This window comes from Ambystoma mexicanum, chromosome 4q, assembly GCF_040938575.1.
Source record: "Ambystoma mexicanum isolate Mex_15411 chromosome 4q, UKY_AmexF1_1, whole genome shotgun sequence".
Classification (NCBI taxonomy): Eukaryota; Metazoa; Chordata; class Amphibia; order Caudata; family Ambystomatidae; genus Ambystoma; species Ambystoma mexicanum.
In genome coordinates, this window is record NC_090928.1 from 594864748 (window position 1) to 594883826 (window position 19079).

The 19079-nt window shown below is 46.3% G+C and overlaps 1 protein-coding gene across 1 annotated transcript in view; it reads left to right on the forward strand.

Annotated features, from left to right (window-relative positions):
* PPP3R1 (protein phosphatase 3 regulatory subunit B, alpha) overlaps positions 1-19079 on the forward strand; it is a 575346-nt gene that overhangs the window by 467911 nt on the left and 88356 nt on the right. Inside the window, exon 5 of the mRNA XM_069608143.1 lies at positions 8399-8583. Coding sequence (XP_069464244.1) covers positions 8399-8583 — 185 coding nt within the window. The remainder of the gene's footprint in view (positions 1-8398; positions 8584-19079) is intronic.

Below are 19079 nucleotides of genomic sequence, written 5' to 3' on the forward strand. Positions count from 1 at the left end.
ACTCTGCAGCTTCCACTAGATGTCGGCCTAGCACAGAAATGGGAATTCTCCCTAACACTTGTTCATGACAAGAGAACCATTTCTCATGCCATCCAAATCATACTAAGTTTGGAAGCTTGGCAGCTTGTCATCTGAGGTCATAGATGTTTGGGGCTAGTATGCTAGTAGCAAATGGAAGAGGTTTGTCATATTGTTGGGAAATGGAGTGTAGCCTCCCCACTGTGAAATTGGCGATATGCTGTCATTGAAGGCCCAATATTTGAAAATGTAAGCTACTAGCCACACATGTTGGCTATAGTCCAATCTGAGCTTAAGTCTGTGCATTATGTGAGCCCACATGCACCAAACCTTAATGTACAGGGTAGCCCTAGAACCAACCATGGGTCGAATATTGTAATGTGCTTGGTTAGGAAGGCTGGTATAGTTTCTGTGCTCTAGCAATTTTTCTTATCAGGAACTGATGGAGCTGTAGAATTTAAAGACACTAGCTTAAATCCTGGCTTCTCCACATCACCAAAATCATGTGCTTCTGGGCAAATCACCATATTCCTTTGAGCCTCTGTATAGTTATGTGGCCACATTGGGCATGTGTAAAACTGACCACTCTGTGGTGCTTAACTGGCAAGCTACGTCGGCGCCCAATGGAACCTACTCCAGGAAGGCCTTCAGGAGGTTCCGGAACCAACCAGAGCCAAGCTCCTCGCCATTGTCTCAGAGGGCAAACTTGCCAATCAGAATGTTGTAAAGAATACCCTGGACACTGCAGAGACAGCAGCCAGGTCTCTCGCACAGGGTACTCTCCTAAAGAGACACGCGTGGCTGCGCACGTCGGGCTTCAGGCCTGAGACCCAGGCATCCATTATCAAAAAACCCATTGAAGAGGCCAACCTCTTTGGGAAGGCGGTAGACGATGCGTTGGAGACAGCCAAGAAGGAGCACGAGACTATTAAGTCGCTGCACCAGATTTCCCAAAAACCCTCTTCACAGAGGGGCAGTAATTCTCGGCGGTCCTTTCAAGGACAAGACCGCGCCACTCAAAATAATTTCGGCACGGGCTACTTCAACTCAAGTCACCCTGCTGCAAGCCCCACTTACTACCCCCAGAGGGGTCAGAAGCGCGGAAAGAATAGAGGCAGAGGCTCCAATTCCAGAGGAGCGTCAACTTCGGGTCAGAAATGACCACCAAGTTCAGGTCCCCTCCCATGTCTCCCCGGTCGGGGGGTGATTTACATCTTTCCTCAAGGCATGGGAGGGGATAACTTCAGACCAGTGGGTCTTAAAGACGGTCGCCCACGGTTACTGTGTGGAATTCACCCGACCTCCACAGTTCAGACCGCTGAAACATCAAAGCCTTTCACCGGAACATCTGCAGATCCTTATCCAAGAGGTGGAAGCGCTGCTGGGAAAGGACGCCATAGACGCCGTCCCGATTCTTCACGTAAACGAGGGTATCTATTCAGTGTACTTCCTTGTACCCAAAAAGGATCTCAACATACGTCCTGTTCTAGACCTGCGCCCAGCGAACAAGTTCATAAAGCCCCAGAAGTTTCGCATGGTAACACTGCAAGAGGTGATCCCATTGCTAAAACAGGGGGACTTAATGACAACATTGGATATGAAAGATGCATACTTACATATTTCAATGCTGCCAGCACACCGAAAATTCCTAAGGTTCGTGATTCAGGACAAACACTACCAGTTCAAGGTACTCCCCTTCGGCATAGCCTTGGCGCCAAGGGTGTTTACCAAGGTCCTGGCAGTGGCAGCAGCACACCTGCGCAGACTTTCAGTTCCAGTTTACCCTTACCTCGACGATTGGCTCATCACGGGGGACTCGTTCAACGTTTGTTTTTCGAACACCCAAAAGACAGTAGACCTACTGTTCAGCCTGGGATTTTCTATCAACGAAAGGAAATCCAGCTTAGTCCCCAGCCAAGCAAAACAGTTCCTGGGGGCTCTAATTCGTACGGAAGATGGTCTAGTCTTCCCTTCCAGCATAGCCAGTCGAGAGGTGATGGTACGCAAAGCTATGCGTTTGCTTGGGATGATGGCGTCATGCATATACTTGGTTCCCCACGCGCGGCTGCGCATGCGTCCCATGCAAGAGTGGCTCAACAGCCAGTGGTGTCAGCCAGTGGACAATGGGAAGATATGTTGTCTCACCAGCCCTCGTTCTCTCTCTGCAGTGGTGGTCGAGGGAGAACCTCTTGAAGGGGAAAACCTTCACCACCCCTGCAGTGGAAGCCACTCTCACGACAGATGCATCTCTCACAGGGTGGGGGGGCTCACCTGCTTCAACAGACAGCGCACGGAGTGTGGTCTCCTCAGGTAGCGTCCAACCATATAAACCTACTGGAGCTACTAGCAGTGTTCAAAGCATTGAAAGCCTTTCAGGAGCAACTGCTAGGAAAGACAGTGCTGGTCCTAACCGACAGCACAACAGCAATGTATTACCTGAACAAACAGGGGGGCACTCACTCTCCAGGGCTATCCAAGCTGTCCCAAAACATCTGGATATGGGCTCTCAAACACAAGATGTTCCTGATATCCCAACATGTTCCAGGGGAACTCAATCTTCTGGCAGAAGTACTCAGCAGAGATTTTCCTCTGCCAGAAGAGTACGAATGGCGACTGCACGAAGACATTGTATCCAACGTCTTGGCAGAATGGGGGTTTCCAGAGATCGAACTGTTCGCTACTCAGGAGAGCGCCCAATGCCAGGATTACGCCTCCAGATACCCCCAGAACCGATCCAAGGGGAACGGTCTCTGGATAACTTGGTCGGGGAAATTCGTCTACGCTTTCCCCCCCCCCCCCCCGACTCCCCTTCTGAACAAGATAGTACACAAGATGCACCAGGAACCAGTCACCATGATTCTGGTGGCTCCCATGTGGGCCCCCCAACCTTGGTTTGCGCACCTGATGGAAATGTCCCTCTCCCCACCAGTCAAGCTGCCCTGCCCGTACAACATGTTGTCTCAGGACAGGGGGGAGACTCTGCACCCATGCCCACAAACTCTGAACTTAGCAGCCTGGCTCCTGAGGTCATAGTTTGGACATCTGCAACTCCCTCAAAGATGCATGGACATACTGAGGGAGGCAAGAAAGCCTAACACACGTTATTGCAATGCCAGCAAATTGAAACGTTTTGTCATTGGTGCAGTTCCAAAGGCGTCAATCCCACCGATTGCTCGCCTTCACACATTGTGTTATATCTAACCCATCTGTTGGACTCTGGGTTAGTCTTCAATTCCTTAAAGGTTCACCTAGCGGCGTTGTCAGCCTACACCACATCACAGCAGAAGGTGTCGTGGTGGAAAATACCTGTGGTTAAAGCCTTTATGGAAGGGGTTAAAATAATGTATCCCCCCATCACTCACCCAGCCCCAAGACCTGACATACAAGACAGCCTTTCTAGTAGCTATCACTTCTATCAGAAGAGTTAGCGAACTACAGGCCCTCTCGGTTTTGGACCCCTTTGTTACAGTCCACAAAGATAAGGTAGTTCTGCGCACTCATCCCAGATTTGCGCCGAAATTTATTTCGAAGTTCCATGTGAACCAGTCAATCGAACTACCCACGTTCTTCCAGAGACCTACTAACATGGCCGAAAGAAGCCTTCACACACTAGATGTGCGCAGGGCAGTAATGTTCTTCATGGATAGAACTAAACCACTGAGGAAAACTAAACAATTCTTTGTTTCAGTGGCAGCTGGTAGAGAAGGGGACCCTGTCTCTAAATCAGAAATATCAAGGTGGATTGTCAAATGCATCACACTATGTTTCTCTCTTGCAAAGAGAACTGCCCTTCAAGCCTAGAGCACATTCTACTCGAGGCACTGAGGCATCTATAGCATTCATTGCAAATATTCCCCTAGAGTCCATTTGCAAAGCGGCAACCTGGAGCTCTGTACACACCTTTACAAAACACTATTGTCTAGACACTCATTCTAGGTCTGATTCTCAGGTGGGTCAAGCAGTACGAAGACATCTTTTTTTCTACTGTTCCTTATCACAACCTACCTCCAACTCCGAGTACTGCTCGCTAGTCTATGCACAGCATGTGATTCTAAGCAGACTAACAAGCATCAGAAGACATGCATTACTTACCGTAAAAGCATTTCTGATGATTGTATCTGCTTAGATTCACATGCGCCCTCCCAGCCTCCCCGCTCGGGGTGGAAGGAACATAGACTTCTCACTACATTCTCTCTTCATGTACTCTCTATAGCCTTGGGCTCCCTCATGGCAGAAAAAATACAATCGGAGGGACCTCGGCGCGTGAGGGATTTTGGGTACTACACACGTCACGATAGGGATAGTGTTTCAGGCACGCCTATGCCGACGTCCCCTTTCGGTCCCCCGAAAGACCAGATGCAATACTCCGCGGTTACCACTGGTTGTCGGACCATATGCACAGCATGTGAATCTTAGCAGATACCGTAAAAGCATTTCTGATGATTGTAAGTAATGCATGTCATATGAGGAATACGTTGGAGGAACATCCAGTCGAAAGAACTTTGCCAGTTTGGTAAGTAACTTGTTCTTCTTGGGGCTTCAATCCGGACCGAGACGGCCTCGTCTTTGCCTCCAATAAGAGGGTTCAAAACATGCCGATTGGGGATGATGGCTTCCTGCATCTACCTAGTGCCTCAGCTCATCTGCGTATGCGCCCCATGCAAGAGTGGATCTTGAGCCAATGGTGAAAAACGTCTGCAGGGGGAAACCTTCACCCCCCCACCCCACCAACCCCCCGCTGTGAAAGCCACTCAACACAGACTCATCTCTGACCGGGTTGGTGGGGGAATCACTCCTTTAACAGACTGTGCACAGCATGCATGTGATCCCCAGCAGTAAATAGTCACATCAACCTGTTGGAACCGCTAGCCGTGTTCATGGCCCTGAAGGCCTTCCAAACACACTTCCAGGGGAAGACGGTTATAGTCATCGCGGACAGTACTATGGCCATTTTCTGTCCCAGAACATGTGGAAGTGGGCTCTCAAACACATGTTCCAGGGGAACTCAATCCTCTGGCAGACGTACCCAGCAGAGACTCCGATTTCTCCCCCCCCCCGCCCCTCTCTACACATAGAGCACAAGTGGCGGCTACAGGAGAACATATTACACTAAACGTCTTCACAGAATGGTGTTTCCCAGTAATCTACTTATTTGCCACTCTGGAGAATGCCCAGATTACGCCTCCAGGTACCCTCGGAACCGCTCCAAGGGGAACAGTCTTTGGATAACATGGTCTGAGAAATTTTCTATGCTTTCCCCACCAACACAACCCCCCCTCCACCACCCCCCCCCCCCCCCCCGATTCCCCCTGCTCAACAGAATAGTGCACAAGATGCATCCAAAACCAGTCCGGATGATCCCGGTGGCCCCTATGTGGGCCCGGCCGACTTAGTTCTCCCATCTCATGGCAATGTCAGTCTCCCCTCCCAGGAAGCTGCCATGCCTGTACAACATGCTGCCTCAAGACCAGTGGGAAACACTACATCCATGCTCTCAAACTCTCAGCTTAGCAGCCTGGCTCCTGAGGTCATAGTTTGGGCACCTCCAGATCCCTCAAAGATGCATGGACATACTCAGAGAGGCACGGAAACCTAACACCAGGCATTGCTACTCCAGAAGATGGAAGCACTTTGTCATCTGGTGTAATGGCAATGGCATTAATCCTATTGAATGCTCGCCTAAAGATAACGTCCTTTACCCAACTTGTCAGTTAAATTCAGGGCTGGTTTTCAATTCTCCTAAAGTCCACTTACCTTCGCTTTCGGCATACACCACGTCCCAGAGCAAGGTTTCATGGTGAAATTTGTTCTTACCAGACTAATGGGGGCCCCCCTTTGTACCCATGCACAAGGCTAGTTTTAAAGCACTCTTACAAGACCACCTTTCTAGTGGGTATCTGCTCTATAAGGATAGTTGGTGAACTGCAGTCCGTTTCAGCTCAGGAATCATTGTCTCGATTCTCCGACAAGGTGGTTTTGCGCACACACCCTCGCTTTGCGCCCACATTTATCCCAAAGTTCCATGTAAACCAGCCCATACAACTACCCACCTTTTTCCTAAACCCCGCTAACGTGGCAGAAAGAAGCCTCCACACACTGGATGTAAGGAGAGCGGTTATCTACTGTCTGGAAAAAACAAAGCCACCAAGAAAAACAAACCAGTTCTTTGTCGCAGTGGCAGCCGGTAGATAACGGGATCCGGTCTCTAAATCAGCTATTTCTAAGTGGATCGTAAACTGCATCACACTGTTACTCTTGCCAAGAGAGATCTACCTTTCATGCTTGGAGCACACTACTTTGGGCACAGGGGCTACCATAACATTATTTGCAAATGTTCTTCTTGATTCCATTTGCAAAGTACCAACCTGGGGTCCTGTACACACCTTTAAACAACACTACTGCCTAGATACACACTCTAGGTCTGATTCTCATGTGGGACAACTGGTGCTAAGACATCTCTTTGCTACTGTTGCTTCACACATCCCACCACCATCCCTGGGTACTGCTTGCTAGTCTATGCACAGCATGTGATACTAAGCAGATTCACAAGCATCAGAAGACCTGCATTACTCACCGTAATAGCATTTCCGATGACTGTATCTGCTTAGATTCACATGCGCCCACCCTTCCTCCCCTCACTGAGTAGAAGGAACATAAGACATCTTACACCTTCTCTCTTCTGTACTTGCTCACGCGCAGAAACGAACACAACCAGAGGGACCTCTACCCGTGCAGGTTTTTGGGTACACCACACGTCACGTTAGGGATAGTGTTAGTCACGCCCAATGTCGACATCCCCTTTCGATTAGCAAAAGAAAGATGCAATAGTCTGCGATTCCCACTAGATGTTGGAATAAAAGCGCATGAAGCTTGGCAGATACAATCATCAGTAATGCTAATACCCTGAGTAATGCATGTCTTAAGTTTGCAGCACAAAACTACCACAAATTAGGTGGTTATGATTCCTAAAGCAATCATAATTTTGCCATTGCAATATTGCTCATGACATGCCACATGGGATGTACCAGGGACGTAATTTCACCAAAATGCCAGGGGTAGCGGAAGTGACCTCAAGCGACCCTTGACCCTCTGATGACATCACAGGAAGTGATGTCATTTGACCCCACCCCAAAGTGGCACACGACCTTTCACCCGTTGACGAAACAGAAAGTGGCATCACATAGCATTGTACAGTACGAAAAATATGATTTCGATATCACTATAATGTGATGTACATTTCATACAAGAATGGATTGCCATATGTATTAAGATCAGGGTGTATAGGCCCATATGACCAAATTACTGGGAATGCAAGCAGTCGTCCATGACCAAATGATAATGTGATAATGATGTGTTATTATATAGCACTTACGCTTAAGCGCTTAGAAAAAATATACACCCAATATCACGCAACCTTTGTTGGTACTCATTTATCAACACCAGATGGATGAAAGGCTGAGTTGAGGCGTTTCAGAACAGACTAAATCAGTGACTCGCCCCCTGAAGTTTGCCTGAAATAAACCTTTAATGAGTCTAGCAATTATTGTATAGAATTCCAGAATGACACATTATTTGGTATCCCTATTCTTTCTTATTTAGGGTCAGTGCTGAAAGTGTTAGACTTGTGACACTCCTGTTATTATTTTTCTTCTTTTTTTTTAAGGGGCCTGAACAAGAAAGCCAGCTACTCTAGAAGTAAAGAGCCACAGGGTGCTGGCCCAGCCCAGGAGCTTGCATACAAAACAAATAAAAATAAAGAAATAAATAACAAAACTTATTTTTTTTTGCTTTTTTTTTTTTTTTTGAGGTCGCAAGGGAGACCTCAGTTGCGACCTCTGGCGACCCGTAAATGACGTCCCTGGGATGTACATGCTCATATTTCCTACAGCACATGACTGACAAAGCCAAGGAAAAACAGTAATACGCCACTCATTATACTGTTTTGATTTCGTTTGAGGGCTAACTCAAACCAAACTTTGAATGGACTGTAAATCGTGTTTTCAAGAACCACTTTTCCATTGCCCGGATTCGTTACAAGCAGTGCATGGCAGTGGCCCAGTCATGGCTCACTTTCGATCTGTTTTTTATCTGGATGAAAAGGTGCTTCTTACTGCCAGTATTGTAAAATAAATATCATTATTGGGATATTTTAACACGTAGTGATTAAAAATGGTCCAATTTGTGGGATTTTGTTTGGTGCTGCTACCCTAAACTCCCTTTAAAAAAAAAAAAAGTAATTGCCCGAGTGATCTTTTTAGTCAATCTGTGGGGAAATTAAAGTGCGAATGGAAAATAATTTTACTTTGGGGGAGTTGAGGGGGGGCATCATTTTTCGTACTGTTAACATTATTTTGTCCATATTTTTCTACATTTTCCATAGTTGCTTTTCGCATTTATGATATGGACAAAGATGGCTATATTTCAAATGGCGAACTCTTCCAAGTGTTGAAAATGATGGTTGGGAACAATCTCAAAGACACACAGTTGCAGCAGATAGTAGATAAAACCATAATTAATGCAGATAAAGATGGGGATGGAAGAATATCCTTTGAAGAGTTCTGTGCTGTAAGTATTGAAAGTGGATATTTTAGTGTTTTGTATATAATATATGCATTATAAATGTATTTTTTAAGTTTGGAAATGTTCATTTACTTAACTTTTTTTGTTATATATATGTTTCCAACCATGTGCAAGACTGTTTTTATAATTATTATAACTGTTATGCATTGTTTTTGATCATCTTTTCGGGGAAACTAGTGCTTAAAGTGGTTTACCGATAGAAAAACAATGAAAATGGCTTTGGTTGAGTCAAAACTGGTTTTCCTAAATGAATGTCACTCACTCCTAACGCACAGAAGAACAGCCTGTCCCGAATCATGAAAAAATACTCCCCCCACCACCAATACTAAGGATAATTCCTATCTACCATCCAGTAATACTGGCCCCACCATTGATCTATCTGCCCAATGGATCAAAGCCCAAGTCCAATACCTACAGCCACTACCGACAACAGGAAGAGCAAATCTAACAAAGAAATCCTGGGTGCCCTCAGTAACGCTAGGTCCCTACCTGCCCATGACATTGAAGACATCATTACTACACATAATCTTGACTTCCTATCCATCACAGAATCATGGCTCCACGCGGCACTGGGCACTGCTCTTGCCCTAGCCATGCCAGACAACTACACAATCTGTAGGATGGACAGACCCTCTGCCAAAGGGGGGGGTGCAGCTATCACAGCAAAAAACACCCTAAACATGAGAGAATTACCAAACACTTCTCTCCCCTCAGGGGAATTACTCTCAGTAAAAATGACATTGTCTCCTACTGCCACCTTGAACATTCACCTGATCTACAGACCCCCCAGGACCTGTACTCTTTCGAGAACTATATAGCCAAAGTCCTCCACTAACACCAAACCAAATTCCCAGACCATCATCCTGGGTGACTTCAATCTAGGTTTTAACGACCCACTAGACAAAAAAGCACTATCCTTTGCCAATACTGTCTCAGCACTTGGCTTCTCGCACCAAATCCAGAATCCCACACATGCTAAAGGCCGTATCCCACCTCATAACTTTTAACATCGTTACTAAGCTTGGCCGCACCAACCCCCCGCCCCCCTCCACAGCTGGCCCCGAACGTCCCCTCACGAAATAAACAAAATATCATGGCTAACAATTTACTTCCCCTACTACAACCTATTCTAGCACCGCAAAACATCGGAAATGATGATCCTACTATCATAGCAAAACAGTACAATGTAACTGTACTCGCAGCCATAGATACATTTGCACCCCTCTCCATGCATAAAGCCAAACCATTAGCACACCTAAATGCATGGTTCACACCCACCTTAAAAGCCTTAAGAAATTCCAAGAGAAAAGCTTTATCTAATTGGAAAAAATATTCAAATGAACCGAATAAAGTAGAATTCTCCAGAGCCGCCCATAAGTACAAACAAAAGGGGTCCTTCTGACAAAAAACCTTATAGAACGGAGAATTGGAACAGAGAATTGGAATCCCTAGTACCTCCAGTAGAAGGTTGCAATAAGGACGCAAGCTGGTGTTCGAACATCCAGAACGCCTTCTTTGACAAAATCTCACTACTTGAGTCTAAAATTGAAGCTAAAAAAAACACTAGTCCAATCCACCTCACCTTCCAGTTAGCCACCGACCGCCCTAGCTAACGATGTAGTGCCGCAATTTGAATTCACAAAGATCTCCAATACAGAAGTCCTCAAAATGATCACCAGCCTTAAACACTCAACGTGCAAAGGTGACCCATGCCCTGCAACGGTCAAAGATTGTGCTCCTCAACTCACCCCATTCATCACAAGCTTTATAAATGCCTAGTCTAAAAACTGTGCCACGACCGATCTCAAAAACGCTTGGGTGCTACCATTACTAAAAAACCTACGCTTGACCCAAACATACCATCTAACTAGTGTTCTATCACAACAGTGCCCTTCCTACTGAAAATACTAGACTGGGTAGCGTACCTTCAAATACAAAACGACCTGGAAGCCAATAACCTTCTCGGGGTACGACAGTCTGGATTCCGCCCTAGACATGAGAGAAACAGCTCTACTGGATTTAAAAATCCAAATGGACAAATTAAAAGACGGTGGGAAATTGATTTGATTTTTTATTTTTTGTCAATTTGTAAAGCGCACATAACAGATTAAACCGTATAGAGGCGCAGATGTAACAAAACATTGATGTTAACCATAGGCAGCCTAGAATCAAACAGAGTAGACCCAAGGTCCTATCTAAACAGAAAAGTCTTCAATGCCCCCACGAAATGAGGTAGTGATTTAAGGGTCCTTATTCCCAAAGGAAGTGAGTTCCATAGTTTTGGGCTGAAAATAACAAATCTTCAGTCACCTCTTCATGTATACACAGAATCGGGGATGGCCAGAAGATAGCAATCACTAGAATGTAAGTGTCTTGAAGGATGATGAGGTTTAATTAGATCCATTAAATATGCTGGTGCAAGACTGTTAATGCACTTAAAAACAAGGCAAGCCATCTTGAATCTAATCCGGTCTTCTACTACCAACCAGTGTGTATAGCACGCCGAGATGGTGAAACCTGTGCAGTTCTACCTAGCCCAAAATAGTTCTTACTGCTGCAGTCTGAGATTTTTGAAGTCTTTGCATTTGTTTAAGCTGGAACGCCGGACAGCAAGCTATTACAATAGTCGAAATGCGCATTGGTCAGGGCACCCACCACCACAGTATGGTCCTCCTTAGGGATGGAAGGTAACGCCCGTCGAAGGAGCCTCAAGACATAGTGCACCACCTGAACTTTTGCTCCAACTTGGCCTTCGCTGCCCAGGTCATCCTGCCAAATGCAGGCTAGATTCTTAACCTTGGAGACGAATTTCAAATTCGTCCCCAAATGTATTGGAATGGGCAGTCTCTTGGCTGCTGATAAAGATGTTTGGGTCCAAACAAAATCGACTCTGTTTTAGCCGCATTCAATTGGGAGTTGGTTGTTGGACATCCAGCTACGCGCCTCTTTAAGGCACTGCGCCAATCTACTAAATGCTTTGTCAAGATTGACAATTCTGATAAAGATCTGGGTATCATCTGCGTAGGAATGAAAGTTCATTCCATGACGCCGCAAGATCGCTTAACAGTGGACGAATATATAGATTAAACAGTAGTGGTGAGAGTGATGATCCCTGAGGGACGGTTTATAGTGACTTTTTTGAATGGCATATTTTCGAATGCCATTTTCTCAATACAATTTTGCCGAATTTTTTTTTGTCGAATGTTTATTTTTTTTTAAATGGGGGGGGGGGTCCCCCAAGCCCTCTTTTTTTTTAACACTTTTTTTAATTTACGAAACCCCAAAAAAAACATCAAATAAAAATAATACACTTGAAAAAAAAATTCTGCAAAATGTTTTCGACAAAATGGTGTTTCGAAAAAATGTTTTCGAAAAAATGACCGGATACCTTGAGGGACACCACAGATCAATCTAATGGCATCCGACAAGAAACCATCCAATCTCGCTTGCTGATGGCGATCGGTCAGAAATGGTCTGAACCAATATTTAGCATGTTCCGATACTCTTCCAACTTCCTGTAGTCGACCCAAAAGAATATCATGATTAACTGTCAAAGGCCGCGGATAGGTCCAAGATCACCAAAAGGGAGCGCTCACCCTGATCCGCGGTCCTTAATAGGTCATCCTGTACGGCCAGAACTGCTGTTTCACTTAGAAAATTTGGGTCTGAAACCAGACTGGAATTTATCCAATAGCATTTCTCGCTCTACAACATCCAGCAGCTGGCCTGTAACCGCCTTTTCCAGAATCTTTGCAAGCCAGGGGAGACCAGCTATTGGTCGATAATTCTGGAGGATCTCTGAATCAAGAGTAGGTTTCTTTAACAAAGGTGCGACCACAGTATGTTTTAGGCTAAGAGGTACCATCCCACGTGACATTTGTTAACAAATTTACAAAAGGGGTCAGATCTGATGACAAGCGCTTAGCCAAACAGGGAGAGGGAACAAAAAAATAATTAGGCTCAAGTGTATCCAATAGATAAATGTAAGTCTTTTTCAACTACTTGTTGAAAATAAAAAATGGGTGAGGTGTTCTGCCCTCTTGGATCGCTCAAATCTAACGTAAATTGTTTGCTATATGAATCGTAAGAAGTCACCACTGTAGCCTGAATGTTTCTGGCAATTCCACCTTATTACCTTCAATTTTATCCATAAAAAAATGAATTAAAGAGATTTGCCTGCACATCGGACGGTTCAATCAAAATGGATTTGCAAACGGGGTTCCACAATTTTGAAACCATAGAGAAAACTCACTAGGAAAGTTACTAGCAGCCTTTAACCTTTTGCCTAGAAAGTCTTTTTTAGCTTGAGAAATAGCCTGTTTGTAGTCCCTTAATGAATTCTCGGCCCTGATGGCATTCTCAAAGGTTAGTCTATCCTGCCATTTTCTGCTAGTCCTACTGACTGACTTCCGTATAGGAATTAGGTTCTGCGTGAACCGCAGCTTAGAAATTGTTTAATTTTTAAAAGGGCCTTCTTGGTACATGCAGTATCCAAGATTAAGGCTTCTGCTACAAGAAAGTCATCACTGGGGAGCTGAAAATCAATGGAATCAAGAGCCACTTAGATTTAATCGCCAGTGATTTTGTCCAAATCCTTAATTTTCCAGACATAACAATTGGCCTATCTTTAACAGCTTAACTGCCATGGGTATCCCCCCCCCCCCCCTCTCCCCCGCAGTGCCAAGGCCTTTTTTGGTGATTTCGGTATTCAATCTCTTGTAACTCTTTTGTTACAAGAGAGATCGCAGCCAAATTTGGCCCCTTTTTTCCCACATGTAGGTGGTCTTAACGTATCCTAGTTTGCTGTAGGGGGGGTGAGATAAAATAACCAAAAAAGGAGAACATTATTTTTTTAATTCTTTTTTAGAAAATGCCAATACAATGTTGTACACAGAAGCCTGTGGTTCTTGCTTTGTAAGAGCTACGAACAAATGGTTTGCTGTGCTCAATTCACCATTTTCCAGGCTTTCAAGAGCAGGCTGAGTGGAAACCAAAGAAACATATTTTGATATGCTAATCAGCCGTTTTGTGAGAGGTAGGCGATTTTGGCCTTTTTTGTCTAATAGGACATGCATGGACGGAATGGAAGAAAGGGGTAGGAAAGCTGGATGGGAAGCCAGAAAGGCTTACATTTCTGAAAAGAAGACAAAATTCCAAGTTGAGGATGGGGTGATTTGCGTAGGTCAGGCAACTATGTAGGGAAAAATTCCATAGTGGGGGGGAGGGGTGGGGGTGGAGGAAATCGGGGATAATGGCAAAAACAAAAGGTCATCACATTTCACTCTGGTCACCCACCAAAACACGCCACCAACAATACATGGCTTACCTTCCCGCATTCCCACAGGTGTCCCAACGAAAACGGTACCTCGCATGTGTGGGTGCACCTACCTGGGCACAAAGGGAAAAGCCTAAAACCCTGGTAACCCCAAGTCTTTTCGCAGAGCAGATTTTCGGGAATTTTGCTCATGTGGACAACCTACAGATTTGGGCCTAGGGTGTGCAAGCCACCAAGGAAAACGGGGAACCCCATGCATTTCCGAAAAGAATACATCCGTGGGAATCCACAGAGGTCTGACTTGTGCAAATCACCCCCGAATCTATTAACCCACAATCCCTGGCAAAGTCGAAATTTGGTGGGAAAAAAAACAATTTTTCAGACATTTCACTCTGCACACCCACCGAAACACGCCGCCAACACCACCTGTCCTACCTTCCCGCGTTCCCACAGGTGTCACGACAAAAACGGTACCTCACATTTGTGGGTGCACCTACCTGGGCGCAAAGGGAAAAGGCTATTTTCTTTCTTTTTATTGTTTTGCCCCTTCCCTAGGGGCAGATGGGCACATCCGTGTGCCCATCTGCCCCCAGGGGGGGGGACTTACTGCCTCAGGCTTGGGGGGGGCTGTGCCTATGTTTCTGGTGGCCTCTTCCCCTCCGTTCCCTCCACCCCAATTGGTTGGGGGGCATCTCATGTACCCCTTCCTAGGGGCAGAAACCCTCACCCATCTGCCCCCCGCACTTCAAAAACAAATCTCTGTCTAGTGGGCATTGCTGGGTATGGAGTGAGCGATCCGCTCCCAGCAATGCTTCAGAAAAGGTGTCCTTGGAAAGCGGAGAGTCTTCACTTCCAAGGACACCTCCCTCGATCTGAACGGTTCAGATCGATAGTTAGAAAGGTGCAAACAGACCTTTTTTTTTTTTTTATTTTCATTGAGGCAGCCATTTCGGCTGCTGTGGTGAAAATCACTTTCGGTTTCATGGCGTGCATTACGCACGTTGACGTGAAACTGAAGGTAATCTAACGCTCGGGCCGTGAGGGGGGGACCTCCCCCCCTCACATAACCCGGGGGTTGGGTTAGTTTTGTGTGATTCCCTGCTTTGCAGGGAACACACAAAACAGAATGCCAAAAAGGACGAGCTATCTCGTCCTTGGCACTGCAGAGGTAATGTCAAGGACGAGAAAGCTCGTCCTTGGCTTTTAAGGGCTTAATACCAACCTTGACCCCATCGGGTTAAATTAGTTTAAAAAAAAATCGCACAAAATGGTCGGACCAATATACTGGCAGGGTTTCCTTCCAAGAAACCTAAGACTAACAATATTTACATCAAGAAAGTGTCCCTTTACATGAGAAGAATGAGTCCTCAGGGGATGGCACCGTGGTTTTCCAAAAGCTCCCACGTTTCCCTGGAGTCTGGTTTAGTTGCATCATCAAGCCAAATGTTCCAGTCACCCAGTAACATTAGTTCCTTATGTTTACTCCCTTCACTTATTAAAAAGGAGTCAATTTTCTCCCAAAAAACATTTACATGGACCGGGAGGTCTATAGCCAAGAACATTCTGTATAGAGGCTCTAGATGGCAGGTTAAACTTGGGCATCATCACCCCAGTCAAGAGTAGGTAGATGTGAATATGCAATGCAGCTTTATAAATCACTGCGCTACCACCTCTTCTCTCTATCCTGTTGAAGACCTTTATCTGATGGTCTTCTGGGACCAACTCATGGAAAACACTCTGAGGGGTCTCTGTAAACCAAGTCTCAGTGATCAGCAACAGATCTAAGTCATGTATACCAATGAGGTCAGCTGTCTCAGTAGCATGGGCACCCGCTGACCTAGACTTTAAATCTCTGCGTAACTCCACTACTGCTCACATTGACCCCTCTTGAGATGAGCCTGGCTGCTCAACACGCTACCAAAACTGTAGTACAAACTTATACCAAAGGTTAGGATTCCTATACCTGTAGTCAGAGTTGTTTGTAGTGTTCCCAGAGGGTACTGCATACAAACTTTGCCTAACGAGGAATTAGTACATTTCTGAGAATGCTCCCTAACACTTTTACTACAAACTCTCTGCAAACTTTGTGCAAAAGAGTTTTGTGCTATCTAAAGAAGTACCTCAACTCCATAGACATTGTTCAAATTGACTTCGGCTGTCGTGGCTCCCTGCAGACTCTTCTGACCCATTGACTTTGGTTCTAACTGTCCGTCATACATGGTATTGTGGGGACAAATCTAATCTAGACTTCATTGGGAGATTGAAAAGTATTCACATGCTACGAGACTCTGTTAACCTTTTCCTTCCCTAACCTTTTCCACAACCTCAGAATTGCATTAAGTGTAAAAAGTGATATTTCGAAGGGATTGTGTCCTCCGACGTATTCCTCATCTTAGATATATCCTTCCAGCTCTGCTGGCCTCGGAAAAATTTTTCTCCAGAGGGTGCTGCGCGTCGACGTCCCTCGAGTCGATGACCCTCGACAGCCGCCGTATCGACGCTCGACGTCATCCTGCCTATAAAGGCCGCGCGCAGCGTCCGTTGCTCAGTTCCGTTTTTCCGCGCTACTCGGTGCCTCGGAATACCGTTGCTCAGTTCTTAGTAATATTTACTTCAAGTTATTCGAATCGTACTCGATGGCTTCCTCGTCGGAACCGACAACCCCTCGATCCGGCTTCAAAAAATGTCGAGATTGTGGGAAAAAGATGTCGTTGACCGATCCTCACAGAAATTGTCTGTGGTGCTTGGGAGCCGAACACCATTGCTCGGAGTGCGAGGACTGTATGTCCATGACAGCTAAGGCCCTGAAGGAGCGTAGGGGGAAGCTGGAGAAAGGTAAGACTTTTAAAGCTTCTTCTTCGACGAAGTCGAGACATTCGTCTCCTCGTCACCATTCACGCTCCAGGTCTCGGAGTGGGTCTCATCACTCCTCGAGATCGAAACACTCGAAGAGGAGACGTCGAAGATCCCCTTCTCCGTCTTCCTCTTCCTCTGTTTCGCCAAAAAGAATCCCTTGCCCCACAAAACATAGTTCCCGGGCTGAATGGGAGGAATTCAGAAAAAACATGATGAGCGTCTTCGAGAAAGCGGCCTCGACCCCCTCGAAGACTGCCGAGAGCGATGCTCTGGTCGAAAGACCCGAAGGTCAAAAACGCCGCGAGTCGCAGTACCCGGCGAAAGAAACCTCTCGAGCGCGTCTCGAACCCTCGAGTAGGACCATGACCTCCAAACCTTCCTCGAAGGTTCCGCCGTCGACGAAGGTTCCGTCGACGTCGAGGTCTTCGACGCCGTTGTCGAAGGGACCTTCGACACACAGGTCTGTCGACTCGACGCCGGCCTCGACACCGGCGTCAACGCCGAGAAAAGTCACGATGACCACACATCCAGTGACGATTCCCAGGCCCTCGACGTCGATGGCGTCGATATTGTCGAGTAAAATTCCAATTCTGTCGAGGTCCTCGAGGCCTCCACCTCTGTTTTCGACGCCACGCTCGAAGCCTTCGGCGTCGACGACATCGACGTTTTCGAGGCCAATAATGACAAGTTCAGCACCCTCTGCCTTGGAAATGGGATTTACTCCCTTTATTAATTCAGAACAATTGAGAACTATATCCTCAATTTTAGAAGAGGGTGATTTGTCAGAACAAGATGAGTTACAGGGACCTGTAACCCCAGTTAGAGAGGAATTTTCCTCTGAAGAGCGCAGATTAAAGGATCTTCATGATTCTTTACATGAGGCAAGTGGTTTAGACACTTCCCCTGAGGTGGATTTTGCTAAACCAGACCCGGGGGAGCATGCTGAAACCCCCTACAGAGCCTTAATGGCCAGAATTACAGAGTTCATGGGGTGGTCTACACCTTCACAATCTTTCCAGCAAGATGACCTCATGGATATTCTTGACAAAGGCCCACAAGAGGATCCAGTGGTGCCCTTTCATAAAGCTCTTCAGAGAAAGATCATGACAAACTGGGAAACCCCAGATGTAATGCCAGCAGTAAATAAAAAACTGTCTGCAAAGTACAGGGTATCTTCCACAGACCCAGAGTTCTTGTCTAAACATCCATCCCCAGAAAGTCTGGTGGTACAAGCAGCATCCTCTACCGACGTCAAGACGGCTTATCCTACTGTCCCACAGGACAGGGACGATCAAAAATATGATGCTATGGCTAAGAAAGTCTTTTCAGCATGTAGCATGGCGTTAAAGTCTGTTAATGCTACTTGCACCCTTGCTAGGTTCAGCCATACACTTTGGGAGTGTGCTTCTACAGCGGCTGACTGCATCCCGGAGGGAGAAGAAAGGGATGTGTTCCTGAATATTATACAGGACGGTAAAGACGCTATGTGCGAATCCCTCCAGACGGGCATTGATTCGGCTGACAGTATCAGCAGAGCAATGGCGGCAAGTACATCAACCAGGCGGTTCGCTTGGTTGAGAAAGTCGGGTTTTGCCCCAGATGTGCAAGCCAGGCTCTTGAACATGCCATTTGATGGCTCTTCTTTGTTCGGGAAAAAGGCGGATGACAGTTTAGAGAAACTTCAAAAGCAGCAGCAAAATCCCTAGGAGCTGCAATCCGTCAGACTCCTTTTCGTCCCACAGGAACCTCTGCGAGGGGCAAGTCCTTTCGCTTCTACTCCTCATTCGGAAGAGGTAGAGGACGACCGGCTCAAAGGGGTCAAAGAAGAACTACCCGAGGTGGACGGGGTAGATATTCTAAAGCCGCAGCAACAGCAGGTGCCTCTTTACCATCGGCATCTGCATCAGCCGCCCCAAAACCACTCTGAGGACTTCCCTCACAGGACACCTGTAGGAGGCAGGTTGACTCAACATCTGGCGGAATGGCAGGCTATCACGTCAGATGCTTGGGCATTGGAAACAGTTGCCCAAGGTTACTGCCTACCTTTCCTACGTATACCTCAGAGTCATCCACCGGGGATCAGCTCTCAAAGCTCCAGATCTGCTCCTCTTGCAGGAAATTATAGACCTGCTAGAGAAAGGTGCCATAGAACCGGTACCTGTAGCGGAGAGGAACAAGGGCTGGTACTCCCCTTACTTTCTCGTTCCAAAGAAAGACGGAGGACTGAGACCCATCTTGGACTTGCGAGAATTGAACAAATTCCTCAGGAAAGACAAATTCAAGATGGTCACTCTTTCTCAGATCCTCCAGGCCCTTCAGTTTCAGGACTGGTTGGTATCTCTGGACCTTC